The sequence below is a fragment of the Nicotiana sylvestris genome, chromosome 12, assembly GCF_000393655.2.
Source record: "Nicotiana sylvestris chromosome 12, ASM39365v2, whole genome shotgun sequence".
NCBI lineage: Eukaryota > Viridiplantae > Streptophyta > Magnoliopsida > Solanales > Solanaceae > Nicotiana > Nicotiana sylvestris.
In genome coordinates, this window is record NC_091068.1 from 54,367,660 (window position 1) to 54,382,116 (window position 14,457).

Genomic DNA, 14,457 nt, shown 5'->3' on the forward strand with positions numbered 1-14,457 from the left:
AGATACTGGACTTCAACTTTACAATCGCGAAGCACGCACTCAAGAGTTGAGCACACTCAGCCTTGAGCCTGACTATACTCAAAGAAGGGGATTCACATCCCATCAGGCAAAACATTCTATCAAAATGACTTTTTCAAAGCAATTTCAATGAGGTCATACCTCACAAGGTATTTATTGCAAACAATACAAACTCTCTTTTGTATCCTAATGATATCAATTAGAGTTTTCGAAGCTTAGTGCTAAGAAAAGTCGGGAACGCGCGCGCATACATATATACGAGCCCCGTTAGTTCAATTACTACTTTCAAACTTTACATTACTACATGTCATTTCATTATTTGTAGCTCCATAATTATTTACATTACGATTAGCCTAGCGTTTATTACCGGTCGAGCACATGTAGTCGAATATACTAACTCCAAGCTCAAAGAACCAGCAACATTTAAAGCCTTAACTAACTCCGAGCTCAAAGAACCAGCAACATTTAAAGCCTAACCACGACGACTACACTCATAAGGTCCCACTCCTTCAATAGAGTTGAGGTTTCTACACATCTCTTACGCCTGTACGTTATAGACCTTCCAGCGGCAACCTTTCTACAAGTTCGCCCATTCCCCTACAGACCGAACAAAGTCTTATCAAGGAATGTATATTATTACTTAGAGCCATGCTTACATTTCAATTCCATGGACCATACGATACTTTCTAGGAAAAAGTTGGCATAAAATAACTCCAAGTCGAGCCGACTTATTCCCGTGCCCAGCTTCACCCACACAGAAGATGTAAACGCAATATATAACCCGATATATATCCACATAAGTCGGAGGCAAATTGACTTGGTCCGTTGAGTTGAATTGACTGTAGGGGCTGATATAATCTCTCTTGATCTTCGTGGAAATTACCGTAGAAGTAATTAGATGTGTGTCGTATCCCATTAGACTCGATAAAGGGAGTTGGAGTGGATCGTGGCAAGACTGTCTAGGCGGAGGCATGACCCATGTTATGCAGGAACGCAGGGGATGGCCCGTGTGTGTGGTCGCACCCCTCTAGGGCGTATGCCTTGACTCGGTTTGGAGCAAGTTACGCTGTAGGTAGGGCCATAGGCTTGGGTTTGTCGTGGGTCGTATGTGGGAGGCGCTAAATTATTTTTCACTGTATGTCTTGGAACTGTATGTCCGGGCTTTTGACGTATGCAATTTTTGATTACTACATCACTCCACAATTCGATTTCCAAGTATTTCAACAAGATCTAGCCAAGCTTTAACGGGAAGTTGTTAAAACAAATCTCTTAAAATTATTATTGTATAGGTCCAAATTTGGTAACAACGGTAACGGATAAGCAAGATAAAGGACGGGGTCGACCACGATATAACGACCTCACACAGGTCGACGCCAGAAGCGGGCAGCTGAGACAAGACAGTAATGGTAACTTAGTGTTCAGAAATGGACATAATGAATATTCCTTTGGATATTCTCTATGCTGTACCTTTTAGGGATTTTGGAGAATGCCCCTTATATATAGGAAGAGATAAAAACAAAAAAAGGAACTTTCTTTTTCAAAATGAGAACATATTGTAAAAGTTAAAAGAAAAATATACGAAAGAGTTGTCTTACTCATTTATTCAAGCACATGTTGTTCAATCCATAAATCTCAAGATCCTATATACATTTTGACTCTTACTTTTCCACATCGTCATCAGAGAAAGGAAACACTCAATCATACAATCATTGGGTGATAATTACTTTACACCATAACCCTTGTCATTTCTTACATTTATTATACATTTATGATATTACATATTTTGTCAATCATAGCATATTAAGCTCACTATTTAATACTCCTGAACTCTACTTGTTATACAACTGGTATTAATTGGTTTAACATTTATTTGCTCAAACAATTCAAAGTGACAATTATAAATACTTCCTCCGGTCTAAAATAAGTGATTTTTTGGTTGTTTCACACATATTAAGAAATTTACCTTTTAATATTAATTAGCAATGAAATTGACCTTATTAACCTTTACTATCTCTTCATATAAACACTTATAACACATACTCCAACATTAATTACTCCAAGGGCAATGTAAGAAAAAATTAATTAATTCATTATTGAAATCTGAAAAAATCACTTATTTTGAATCACAAAAAAAAACCAAAAAATTACTTATTTTGGACTAGAGAGAACAGTTGCTTGTTTGATTTTTTCTCGTAGAGACTAGAGAAATGTGCTCGTATTGTAAATAGGAGAGGTATTCATGTTTGAATGTGTTCAATAATAACAGAATCAAGCCTGAGATGAATCCAATTGGATCAAAGTAACAGAATCGAGCCTGAGCTAAATCCAAATGGATCAAAGTTAAGCCCGAACTAGTCGGCTCATGTCCAACCCTAGGTCCGGCTTGCCACTTTAGCCTGTCCCGCGACGTGTCGAAGGATCGCTGCAATCCACCTGATTCCTGTCTTTTCACTTGCCTTATCTCACGCTCTCTCACACTCCTCTTCACTTTCCACTTTGTTTCCATGGCCGAGCTACAGCAGCCCGACGCCCCCATCACCGCCGCTGCCATCCCTTCCGCCACCGCTACAACCATCACCTCCAATACAACATCTATAGCTCCACCACCTCCCCCATCCGATAACCCTCCAACCAACAACGTCAATAGCAACAACATAGGCCCCAGTTTGGCCCCGAAACGGCAGCGCCGACCAAGTGTTCGATTAGGCGAGATCGGCAACTCGCCTTCCGACACTCACTTCCGAAGAGGCCCCAAAACCTGGCGTTTCCACAAGGACCCTACCCTCGCTGCTAAAACCTCAAAGACCCGGCCTTTAACTAACCTCGTTAACGGCGGCGCCGGCGGCGATAATTATGACGACAACAACAACATAGTCGAGGACACCAACAATTACAACTTTGATTTGGGAAATCGGAAGTCGAAATCGAGGAAACCCACGAAGAGAGTGAGGACAAATTGGCATTCATCTAAGTTTGATACGCTCAATGGTGGAGGAATTCACGAAGAAGCAAACTTTTTCAGGGAAGACAACAATGATAACGAAGAGTTTCGGGAATTCGAGCCGTCACCGGGCTCGGAAAGCCCAGTAAAAGAGCATAGCCCTGTAAACTCTATGGAACACATGGGCCTTCAGTATTGGGATCGGAGGGGGATTAGGACTAGAGTGTCCGAAAGCAGAGACCATCACGATGACCTCAATAATGAAGGAGTGAATTCAGGGGATAAGAGCAGCATTGGAGTAAGGGAATGGTTGATTGGTTTGGGGCTGGGGAGATACGCACCCGTTTTCGAGATACACGAGGTTGACGATGAGGTATTGCCCATGTTGACTCTGGAGGATCTCAAGGATATGGGGATTAATGCTGTTGGTTCCAGAAGAAAAATGTACAATGCGCTACTGAAGCTGCGGAAAGGCTTTTCATGAGTTGAGTTTACTGTTTAATGATTTTAATGTTTGATTAGGTTTTATTTTTCTGCTTACTTTCCTTTTTGCCCATTAACATGAATAATTAAATATCAAGTGGTGTTAGTTTTGGAGCTAGATTTTTTTTCCTTCTTCTTCTGCCTTTGCTACGTTAGTTATTGTGAAATGTAATTGTTGATATACGAATGAGAATGACATATGAGGAGTACTTTTTATTCATTAAGGAAGTGTAAATTTTTTTTTTAAATATAAATGAACTAGTCAAAATATAAGTTTTAAAGAAGTCAATCAGTGCTTACCTTCAATACACCTGCATTTAATTAAAAGAAATAAAGGAAGTCACCTTTAGGATATGGTGTGTTCTGGAGTATTAATTTGTGTGCCAAATGGTTAGCTATGACCTATGTTGAACGGACTATCCAAAATGCTGTCGCACTCGTGTTGGATCCTCCATAAATGCACCTGACGACATTTTTGGAGAGTCCGAACAACATAGGCTATGACTATATACATTTGAAGCACTTTAGCTGCAAGATCTCCTCTCTAGTCTTCGTTTTTGAGGGTGTTTAGTTCCGCTTCCTTAGTAAGATCCTTTGTAGTCGTTATCAAAAAGAGATCTTCTCTTATATTAGCTTGCATAGAGCTTAAAGAACTTTTCGTAGCAGTTGGAAATTTTAATTACTATGCATACAACAATTGGTGAATCATTTGCCTATAAGAAAGAAAACGTTAAATCATTTGATGAAACAAATATGAATGACTTTCTAGAGAAATGCATGATGTATGAGAGCCTATCTTAGACTTACGCTAAGTCTTTCACCAAAGCATACTTCAGATAGTCCCTGCTTTGTTTGCTTCCAACTGTACTATTAAGGATTTCCTTATAGAAACCTTACATCTTCTTGGGTTGATGATCTTATCGAGAATCGCCTTTGCTGACTTAGCCTTCTTCTTCAAAGGCTGTAATTTGTCTCATCTGTTGGAAAATAGTAAATAACTCATAAACGAAGAAGCTTCCTCATGCTTAATGATGGTTGTTGTGGAATAATTGGTGTACCCATTTTATGGTCATCGTCCCCCTGGTCTCGTTCAGTTAATTGATGGAAAAGCTTAATCTCCTATATTTTGATAAAACTCTCATTCAGCTGGGAAACCACACAGGTAATTAGCTTGGAAAGAGAGAAATCCATTTTGTAGAATATATCTGATAGTTGTGACATACGTATTTGATAACATGCTTCTAAAGTGAGGTACTAACTTAGTGTCTAACTTTCTGAGCTTTGTGACAGATATAGTTGAAGATAATCTTTTAGGCAAGATAACTGCATTTCAATCTTCCCCTCTCCCCTAACTAGCCATGCTTGACTACAATCACCTACATGTGGGTAAAAGAGCTTCTCTCCTGACCTCAACAACAACAAACCCAGTTTGATCCCAACATGTGGGGCCTGGGGAGGGTTAGTCTGTACGCATACCTTACCCCTACCTAATATAGGTAGAGGCAAATGTACCATTTTTGCTTGCAAGTGGTTGCACCAATCAGTAGCTGCTTTTGCTTTCTAGTGTCGTAACTCTGCTTTTGCATTTGTTTATTTTCAGGCAATCAAAGTGTTATGTTTCCTAGCTTAGATCTTTTTTTTTCCTACTAATTACAATATTTTTGGACATATTGTGATGTATTTTTTTCCTTTGTTTCTTAGATGGAGGAGGGTTTTTTTTTTTTTTTTTTTTGGGGGGGGGGGGTAGTAGATACCCACTTGCTGAAGAGGATAGTAGATACCCACTTGCTGCTATGAATGAGATGTATTCTCATTTCTGGCGATGTCTTTCTTTCTCTGTTTGATATGTAGCTATTATTAGCTTGCCGATCTCATTTTGATCTGAGAGACTGAGAATTGTGTATTCATCATTTGGATGTTAAGTTTCCTCTGTGAATCTTGAGTAACACTAGTTCCACATATAGTTTTAACTGCTTTTACCATTCCTTTAGGCATCTGATAGTCTTTTTTTGATAATTAATAAAGAATTTTATTAATTAAATAAAAAGGACTAAGTTAGTGCCGAATACATAGTTACAAGTTCTGGAAGTTTCCAATTATACCTAACAAGGTATTCACATCCTTTACCCAGACGAGGTGTTCCCTAACAAACATGTGAGCAATTATTGACGAAGTTTGATAACTCTTATTTTGTTCGTGACTGTCGGATTAGCGATGGAGTTGGTGCATGAATTAATGTTCATTTTAGTTAGAGGCTGGTGAAATTTACTAAATAAAATTGAAGTGATAAGCTAAATTACAATGCAAAAGAGTTTCTAAAGGAAGATTTTCTTTTGGGGGGTGGGGGCCAGCATGGGAGCCACAAGGTATCTCATGACAAGGTATAATTCAAACCAAAGAGAGTTTATTTTGCCAGGAAGGTAAAATAATATATATTCTGAAAGTCTTCTCACGGAGCTCAAATAAGGTGTCTTTAGTCCCCTTTAAGCTGGTACCCATATCTAGAATGGTTTATTCTTAAATAGGATTATGCACGAATTTTGTTAATGACAGGTTATTCTGGCCGAGTTAATTTTTTGGGATTAGGCATGATTTACAGTGGAACTAATCTTGTATTGCGATGATGCCCTTGGCTATGATTCTGATGCAACTTTTGTTGTTTGACAAGATGAGACTACGGTTGAGAAGTTGCTTCCTCCTGAACCAAAGAAACACAAGACCATTGAGATTAAATTTGTATGAGATGGAGTGGATAGTCTGTTTCCTGAAATAGGACTCGAAAGTACTCTACTTTGATGACTGATTTATGATAAAATAAAAATAGTTTAGATCCAAAACTAGGAGTACTAATCTTTTACTCTTTCTTCTCTTTCTTGCTATATTTTCATATTTTTGAAGTATTATGAGTGCAACGTGAGAAACGGTATGTTGCTTGTAGTAGGCATTGGTTGTTTCTTATTAATGCAGTGAAATGCTTGTATTAAAAAAAGCAGTTTTATATACGTCTCCCACTTGTTTTATAATAATTTTTGAATTTCTTATAATTTCTATATAATTTACCCTTTCTAAAAACTATTTTTAATTATATTATTTAAAAAATATCAAAAATTAAAGTTCTATGGGGCTTACACTCAGCGCCTCGGGGCTTATGCCCTTGCCCGATGACAGGTAAAACGCCTCAAATTGCACCCATACCTTTTAAAACACTGGTGGCGACAGGTGTTTTGGAGCGGTTAACACAAAAATTGTTTAAGTGCGGGTGACTGTCACCGTGTTTGATCAAAATCTAGTGGCAATATTTTGTTACCCAGAGAATTCTTTAGGAAAATGCAGTTTTTTAAAATCCCACTGAAATGAATAAAGCCAATCAGTGATCATGGAGTATCTGGGGTCATTTCGCCATGGGAGATAATAGTAAATTGTGACAGGTGGAGTGATTTTTAAGGTGGGGGATGGTGGAGGAAGATATAGAATAATAGAGAAAGAAACAAGAAAAGGGGAAAAAGTGGAAGAAAATCGAGTGGTTAAATCAGCGCACATGTGCATGTATCTCACCACTTATCACAAAATCTTGTTCTCATAAAGAGGGTATTTATTTGACTTTAAAAAAAGTCTAATGTGATAAAAGCGTGCTTACAATGTGTAGGTGTATAGTTGAAATTTCGGAACTAAGTTGAGAACGTTTCTTGTGTACTATACCATTTTTAAATTCATTTAAACAATTGAACTTAAAGCAGTGATGTGAAGTTTCTATGATCGCTCTAGCATGTCAACTATTTAAGATTCTTTTTCCTATACTATTACTTCAAGCAAGTCATGCAAATTAAGTCAAGGGAGGAAGATGTTCTTGCACTAAGCACATATAGTGTGAGACATCTGGGGAATATCTAATTTTCTTTGTTTGTGAAGTGAAGAGTTGCTATTCTTGATAAATCTTTTGTGGAAAGTCTATTGAATCATTACATTGAATTTGTGCTAATCAATGTCATGAAGTGGGTAACTGACGACAAGTCAGCATGTTTTTCCTCGAAGTGATTTTCCATTAATCTCGAATCAAGTTAATTACCCAATTAATGACAAATCAATTTGTGGAAAAACATGTTGACTTGTCGTTAGTCGAATCTTGTTAATTACCCAATTAAGTGACATTCCTCTCCCGGTTAGTATTTAGTGACAAGCATATTGGAACGACAGAAACCAGCGATTCTATGAAGGCAAACCTGACTCTATAAATTAGGAATAAATCAACATGTATATTTTTGCCGATATGTTTGGTGTGAATCAGTTGGAACTACTAATGCAGAGGTCATTTTCCTGTTCGGATATCAATAGTGGCATTTGAAATTTTCTACTGATTTTACTCCAGTGGATATCCCGGGATAGATCATCATGTTAAGTGTTTTTGTACATGTAGTATACATTAGTATTATGAAGGCCAAACATCTGATCAGAACAAGGAGTGCATGGATTAACAAGGTTTTAGTTCTTTTCTATGGGAGTTAATTCCCTTTTATTTGAGAGACTTTCTTTTTGGTGCCACTACATATTCTAATTAACTTCTGTAGTTTCAAATCAGTTATCTTTGGGGTTGGCACCTGCTATCTTAGTGTTAGGTTGGCATGCGCTAATTTATGTAATCAGAAGGAAAAATAGTGCAGCGCAATATATTCCAATTTTATTTTGTTGTGCACCATATACTGTGTCCCCTAACAAGATTTTCAGTGGTTTGGTTATTGCAGGATTATCGTTGTATCTCTGCACCTCTTCTTTTTTGTTGATATGTCAACTGCTGTATGCTAGATTGACTTTTTGAAGAACTTTTCTCAGTTGACTAACATATGAACGAGATTTTCTTTGGTTTTTTGCTCTCTGGCACATATTGTCTCTTAGTGCTGCCACTGGTATAAAACTTACCCTTTCTTAAATTGACTAACATATGAATGTTGCTCTTCCTCATCTTTAGTTACTCCGTTGAAGGAGAAGAAATGCACAGGATGATATCCTACGTTAGACGTGCTCTTTGCGAGTTTTCACTAACAAGACTCTCATTTTCAATTTCTCTGCTTACCACCGCCTTATGGTGCTCGTGTGGGTTTTCACCAATAAGACTCTCATTTTATTTCTCTCATTTGGTTGTATCAGATCCAAGTAACCATATTCTCCAATTTTGAACATCTTTACCGATTGATCAGAAGGGCTTGAATAGGATTTGGGCAAAAAGAGTTTGAATTTTGAATTAAATTAAAACTTTGGAACCATTCAGGCGGGATCATCGCCGAATCATTATAACATCTGCCCCAGTTTCACTTTTGGGGAAATTTGAATTTTTATTTTGATGTGACTGAACCCCAGAGAGAGGCTGCGTACGTATCCTTTCGGAATCAAGTCGAACGTAGTTCAAGAAACTTTGTTTTTTATCTTTTTTTTACACAACATTTCGGATTCCAAAGAGGGTAATCAAAGAAAGATAACCGGCTCAAAGAGTTTGCAAAGGGTTAATAGTGTTTGGGTAGCGAGAATGAAAGCCTTCGTCATCCTAATCGGAGAATATCAGTACCACAGAAGGTTTAAACGTAATACCTTTTGACCGCGTCTGCATTGACAACTTTTTCAGGGTCATTTCCTTCAATGTCTCCCAAGTACAATGCCCCTTTCGGCAACAATTTCCTTATAATGTACGGACCTTTCCAATTTGGAGTAAATTTTTCGTTTGCTTCCTTATGATGCGGGAGAATACGCCTCAAGACGAATTGCCCCACTTCAAAGTTCTTAGGTCGCGCTTTCTTGTTGTAGGCACGGGCCATTCTTTGTTGATACAACTGCTCGTGGCAAACTGCGGTCATCCGCTTTTCATCAATCATGGTTAACTGTTCTAGAGGGGTCTTGACCCATTCATTGTCCTCAATCTCAGCTTCAACGATGATTCGAAGAGATGGAATTTCAACCTCTGCGAGTATTACGGCTTCGGTGCCATAATCCAAAAGATAGGGTGTTGCCCCAACTCATGTGCGCACAGTGGTGCGATATCCCAACAATGCAAAAGGCAACTTTTCAGGCCATTGTCTAGAACTTTGAATCATTTTCCTGAGGATCTTCTTGATGTTTTTGGTTGCTGCTTCAATGACACCATTAGCTTTGGGCCGATAAGGGGTAGAATTCCGATGTGTGATCTTAAATTGTTCGCATACCTTCCTCATCAAATGACTGTTCAAATTTGCGGCATTGTCCGTAATGTTGGTTTTAGGAATACCAAAACGACAGATAATGTTGGAATGCACGAAGTCCACCACTACTTTCTTGGTGACGACTTTGAGAGTGACTGCTTCAACCCACTTTGTAAAATAGTCAATGGCAACTAAGATGAATCTGTGCCCATTTGAAGCTTTCGGCTCGATTGGCCCAATGACATCCATACCCCAAGCAACGAACGACCATGGTGTTGACATAAGATGCAATTCTAAAGGCGATGCATGAATGAGGTCACCGTGTACCTGATACTGATGACACTTTCGGACAAAGCTGAAGCAATCCTTTTCCATGGTTATCCAGTAATAACCTGCCCGAAGGATTTTCTTTGCAAGGACATATCCATTCATATGAGGTCCACACACTCCTGCGTGCACTTCATTCATAATTCTTCTAGCCTCTTGGCATCCACACATCTTAAAAGGTTCAGATCTGGAGTCCTTTTATACAAGACTTCACAAGAAGAAACCACTGGCGAGCCTTCTAATGGTTCTCTTTCGGTCTCCACAGGCTTGCTCGGGATATTCCTTCGTTTTCAAAAATCTTTTGATATCATGATACCATGACTGAACATCTGGTTCCAACTCAACTGTATTGCAATAACCATGTCTTTCTCGAATTTGGATTTCCAGTGGGTCAATGTGGACATTGTATAGATACGGCAGCATCGAGGCTAAAGTAGCTAGTGCATCGGCTAACTTATTGTGAAACCGAGGAATGTACCTGAACTCGACAGATTTGAACCACTTGCTAATATCTTCCACATGTTGCCTGTATGGAATAAGCTTGATATCCCGAGTTTCCCATTCACCTTGAGCTTGTCGAATAATCAAGTCAGAATCTCCCATGATTAACAATTCTTCCACATTCATGTCAACTGCCATATTCATACCCATAATGCAGGCTTCATACTCAGTAGTGTTGTTTGTACAAGAGAACCGAAGCCGGGCTGTGGCCGGATAGTGCTGACCAGTGGGTGAAATCAAAATTGCCCCAATCCCGACACCTTTTGCATTCACAACTCCGTCGAAGAACATTTTCCAAGCATTTGTGTCTTCTGGAATTACCTCAACTGAATTTACTTCCTCGTCCGGAAAGTAGGTACTCAAAGGCTGATATTGATCATCAACATTATTCTCAACTAGGTGATCCGCCAAGGCTTGAGCTTTCATCGCCGTGCGGGTGACATAGACTATGTCAAACTCGGTGAGCAGGATTTGCAATTTTGCTAACCTCCCTGTGGGCATCAGTTTTTGGAATATGTACTTCAAAGGATCCAATCTGGTTATGAGATAGGTGGTATAGGCCAACAAGTAATCCCTAAGCTTCTGAGCGACCCAAGTCAAGGCGCAGCAAGTTCTTTCCAACAAAGTGTACTTGGCTTCATAACTAGTGAACTTCTTGCTCAAATAGTATATGGCTTGTTCTTTCTTCCCGGTCACATCATGTTGCCCGAGAATACATCCAAAAGAATTCTCCAACACTGTCAAGTACAAGAACAAAGGCCTTCCAAGCTCGGGTGGGACCAATACTGGAGGATTCGACAGATATTCTTTGATTTTGTCGAAAGCTTCTTGACACTCCTCTGTCCATCTAATCACAACATCTTTCTTCAACAACTTAAATATGGGCTTATATGTGTAAGTCAACTGAGCAATGAATCTGCTGATGTAATTCAACCTTCCCAATAGACTCATAACCTCTTTCTTGGTTCTCGGAGGTGGCAAATCCCGAATAGACTTTATCTTTGTTGGATCTAATTCGATGCCTCTTCGACTGACTATAAACCCCAAAGTTTCCCAGATGGTACTCCAAATGCACATTTAGCTGGATTCAACTTCAAGTCATACTTATGCAGGCGCTTAAAGAGCTTTCTCAAATCTCACACATGGTCATCCTGCGTTCTGGATTTAATTATCATATCATCCACATACACCTCAATTTCCTGGTGCATCATGTCATTAAACATGGCGGTCATAGCTCTCATGTAAGTTGCCCCGACGTTCTTTAAACCGAATGGCATGATCCTATAACAGTAAATACCTCAAGGTGTTGTGAAAGCCGTCTTTTCTACGTTTTCTTCATCCATCAGAACCTGATGATATCCAGCATAACAATCCACGAAAGATTGTATCTCATGCTTGGCACAGTTGTCAACAAGGATGTGGATGTTTGGCAATGGAAAGTTGTCCTTGGGGCTTGCTTTGTTCAAATCACGATAATCAACACACACTCGGGTTTTCCCATCTTTCTTTGGCACTGGGACCACACTAGCCAACCATGTGGTGTATCGGACCACTCGAATCACACCGACTTTTAACTGTTTGGTGACTTCTTCTTTAATCTTGTCACTGATGTTTGTTTAAACTTTCTCTATTTTTGTTGGACAGGGGGATAACCGGGGTAAGTTGGTAATTTGTGCACCACTAAATCAACACTCAATCTTGGCGTATCATCATAGGACCAGGCAAACACGTCTTTGAATTCGAACAAAAGTTGGATCAATGCTTCCCTAATTCTTTCATCAGCGTGAATGCTTATCATGGTTTCCTGGACCTCTTCCGAACTACCCAAATTAACCGGCTCAGTTTCATTTAAGTTTGGCTTAGGCTTATTCTCAAATTGTTCCAGTTCTCGGTTTATTTCCCTAAAAGCCTCATCTTCATCATATTCTGGTTCTTGATTCATTATTTCACAGTTAGACAGCGTGTTAGGATCTGGGCATGAAGTCCGCAAGTATGTCATGTTATTTAAGTCCGCATTATTAGAACTGAAAAGAGAGATAAGAAAAATAACAAAAACCAGAAAGAATAAAGAGAGAGATTCATAGACGATGAAATATTGATTTCATTTCATTGAATTTGAATATAGAAGGGTTTACATCAGAATTTAAAAGACAATAAACTAAAAACATTTAAGTTACACCCTGAAATAACTCGGAATGCAGAAAAGATGGCAAGAATGAACTACCGGGATTCCTGCCTGACTGGGAACGAAGTAGCCTTCCAATTTTGAAGTTTGGCATCTAGTCCCATATACTGCACCTCAGCAGTGCTTGAGCCTTCACCCGGCTGGACCATGTGAGCATCATATAACATTTGCCTCACTGCCCCACAGATATCCTCAATTTCTTCGGTCGTGAAGGCTTCTTCTTCTATGTACCTTGGCTTAACAAACGTTCTGGCGAGATGCGGAACCGACTGAGGCAGAACCCACCCTTCATTCTTACGTTTATTAGCCCATTTTACGTCAGCTTCTGTAGCTCGAAAACCGACACCAAAGAAGTTCTCACTGGCAGTCAAAGTGATAGGCTCCATAATGCCTTGCAAAGATGCCCTGAGCCCTTTCCCAAGTTTGTAGCTATGTTTGATCATTTCACTGGCGACCATGATTGACGCGTTTGACAGGAAGGGTTGAGGAAACGGGGTTCCTTCCTCACACTGGTCCGCGACCACGATCTCAAAAGCTTGGTAGACTATGTGCTTACTACCTTCCCTAGCCTTCAAACACGGTACGAACGGGTCCTTGTAGATTGATTGCTCATCTTCTCCATGGACCACGATTTCCTGGTTTTCATGTTCAAACTTAACCATTTGGTGGAGAGTAGAGGGTAAGGCCCCTGTCACATGGATCCAAGGCCTTCCTAGGAGAAAATTGTAGGAGGTGTCCATGTCCAAAACCTAAAATGTTACTTCAAAATCCATCGGGCCGATGGTTAGGATCAAATCAATCTCCCCTATCGTATCCCTTTTGATGCCGTCAAATGCACGTACGCAAACATTGTTGGGTCTAATCCTTTCAGTCCCAATTTCCATTCTCTGTAGGGTCGAGAGAGGGCAAATGTCAACCCCAGATCCGCCATCCAACATAACTCTTTTCACATAATATACTTCACACTTAATGGTCAAATGAAGAGCTTTGTTATGGACATCCCCTTCTGGAGGCAAGTCATTTCGGCTGAATGAAATCCGGTTGACTTCGAAAAATCGTTCCACCATTCTTTCCAATTGTTCAATCGTGGTCTCGACATGAACATGTGCCTCATTAAGCATCTTTAACAACACTTTCTGATACTCATTCGAGCTTATCAACAGGGACAAAAGTAAGACCTGAGAGGGGGACTTCCTGAGTTGATCAATCACAGTGTAGTTCAAAGTTTTCATCTTTCGGAAGAATTATTCTACCTCTTCAGCACTAACTAGCTTTTTAAGTGGAAAACGCTTTTGTTTGGTCTTATTCAATTCTTCTAAGTTGAGGTACTTCCCAGACGAGTTCGTTTCATTCACCTCTCCCATGATTTTCTTTCCCTTGTACGTCACCATTTCTTTCTTGTAGTTCCAAGGGACGACAGTGGGGTCCTTCATGGGATTCTGTGGTGCGCGACTGATAACCACAGGCTCAGTCAGCCTGGGTGAAATTATCGGCCCCCGCGCCACATAAGTCCCCTTTGGTACTACATCTTTGGTACCTTCAGCGTAACCTTATTTTGCTCAAACCTTTTTGGGGGGACTCAACACGAACTGTTCTTTTCTGTGGGCCCTGGGAATATAAAGAATGGCATCTTTAGGAGGTACTGCCCCGGTGTAGGTTTCCACAACCTTTTCTATGCTTTGAGGAGTGGAATTGTTTTTCTTCTCATCCTTAGCTTGCTTTGTTGCCGCTTTGGGCTTCTTTTCAACATCGGCAATAGCAATGATAGCCTTCAAAGCTGGGTCGAACTCTCTGTCTTCACAAATCATCCCAATAACTGGCCCATTGTTTTGAGTTGG

The 14,457-nt window shown here is 39.7% G+C and overlaps 2 protein-coding genes across 2 annotated transcripts; one reads left to right on the plus strand and one right to left on the minus strand.

The window, feature by feature from the left end:
- The first annotated feature begins 2,249 nt into the window (after positions 1-2,249).
- On the plus strand, positions 2,250-3,662 carry LOC104213023 (uncharacterized). Its single transcript, XM_009762418.2, has one exon. It carries the CDS (start codon positions 2,523-2,525, stop codon positions 3,441-3,443), a length of 921 nt encoding a protein of 306 aa, XP_009760720.1. The 5' UTR covers positions 2,250-2,522; the 3' UTR covers positions 3,444-3,662.
- Positions 3,663-10,143: 6,481 nt separating this feature from the next.
- Positions 10,144-11,385, minus strand: LOC138883051 (uncharacterized). Its single transcript, XM_070163710.1, has 2 exons — positions 11,151-11,385; positions 10,144-10,925 (listed from the first exon to the last, which is right to left on the minus strand). The coding sequence occupies exons 1-2, from the start codon at positions 11,383-11,385 to the stop codon at positions 10,144-10,146; spliced, it is 1,017 nt and encodes a 338-aa protein (XP_070019811.1).
- Between the last annotated feature and the right edge of the window lie 3,072 nt (positions 11,386-14,457).

Coding starts and splice junctions, on each gene's coding strand:
- LOC104213023 (XM_009762418.2), top strand. CDS start 2,523: ATGGCCGAGCTACAGCAGCCCGACGCCCCCATCACCGCCGCTGCCATC.
- LOC138883051 (XM_070163710.1), bottom strand. CDS start 11,385: ATGAGTCTATTGGGAAGGTTGAATTACATCAGCAGATTCATTGCTCAG. Junction 10,926..11,150: donor GTTGGAGAATTCTTTTGGAT/GTATTCTCGGGC, acceptor TGATGCCCACAG/GGAGGTTAGCAAAATTGCAA.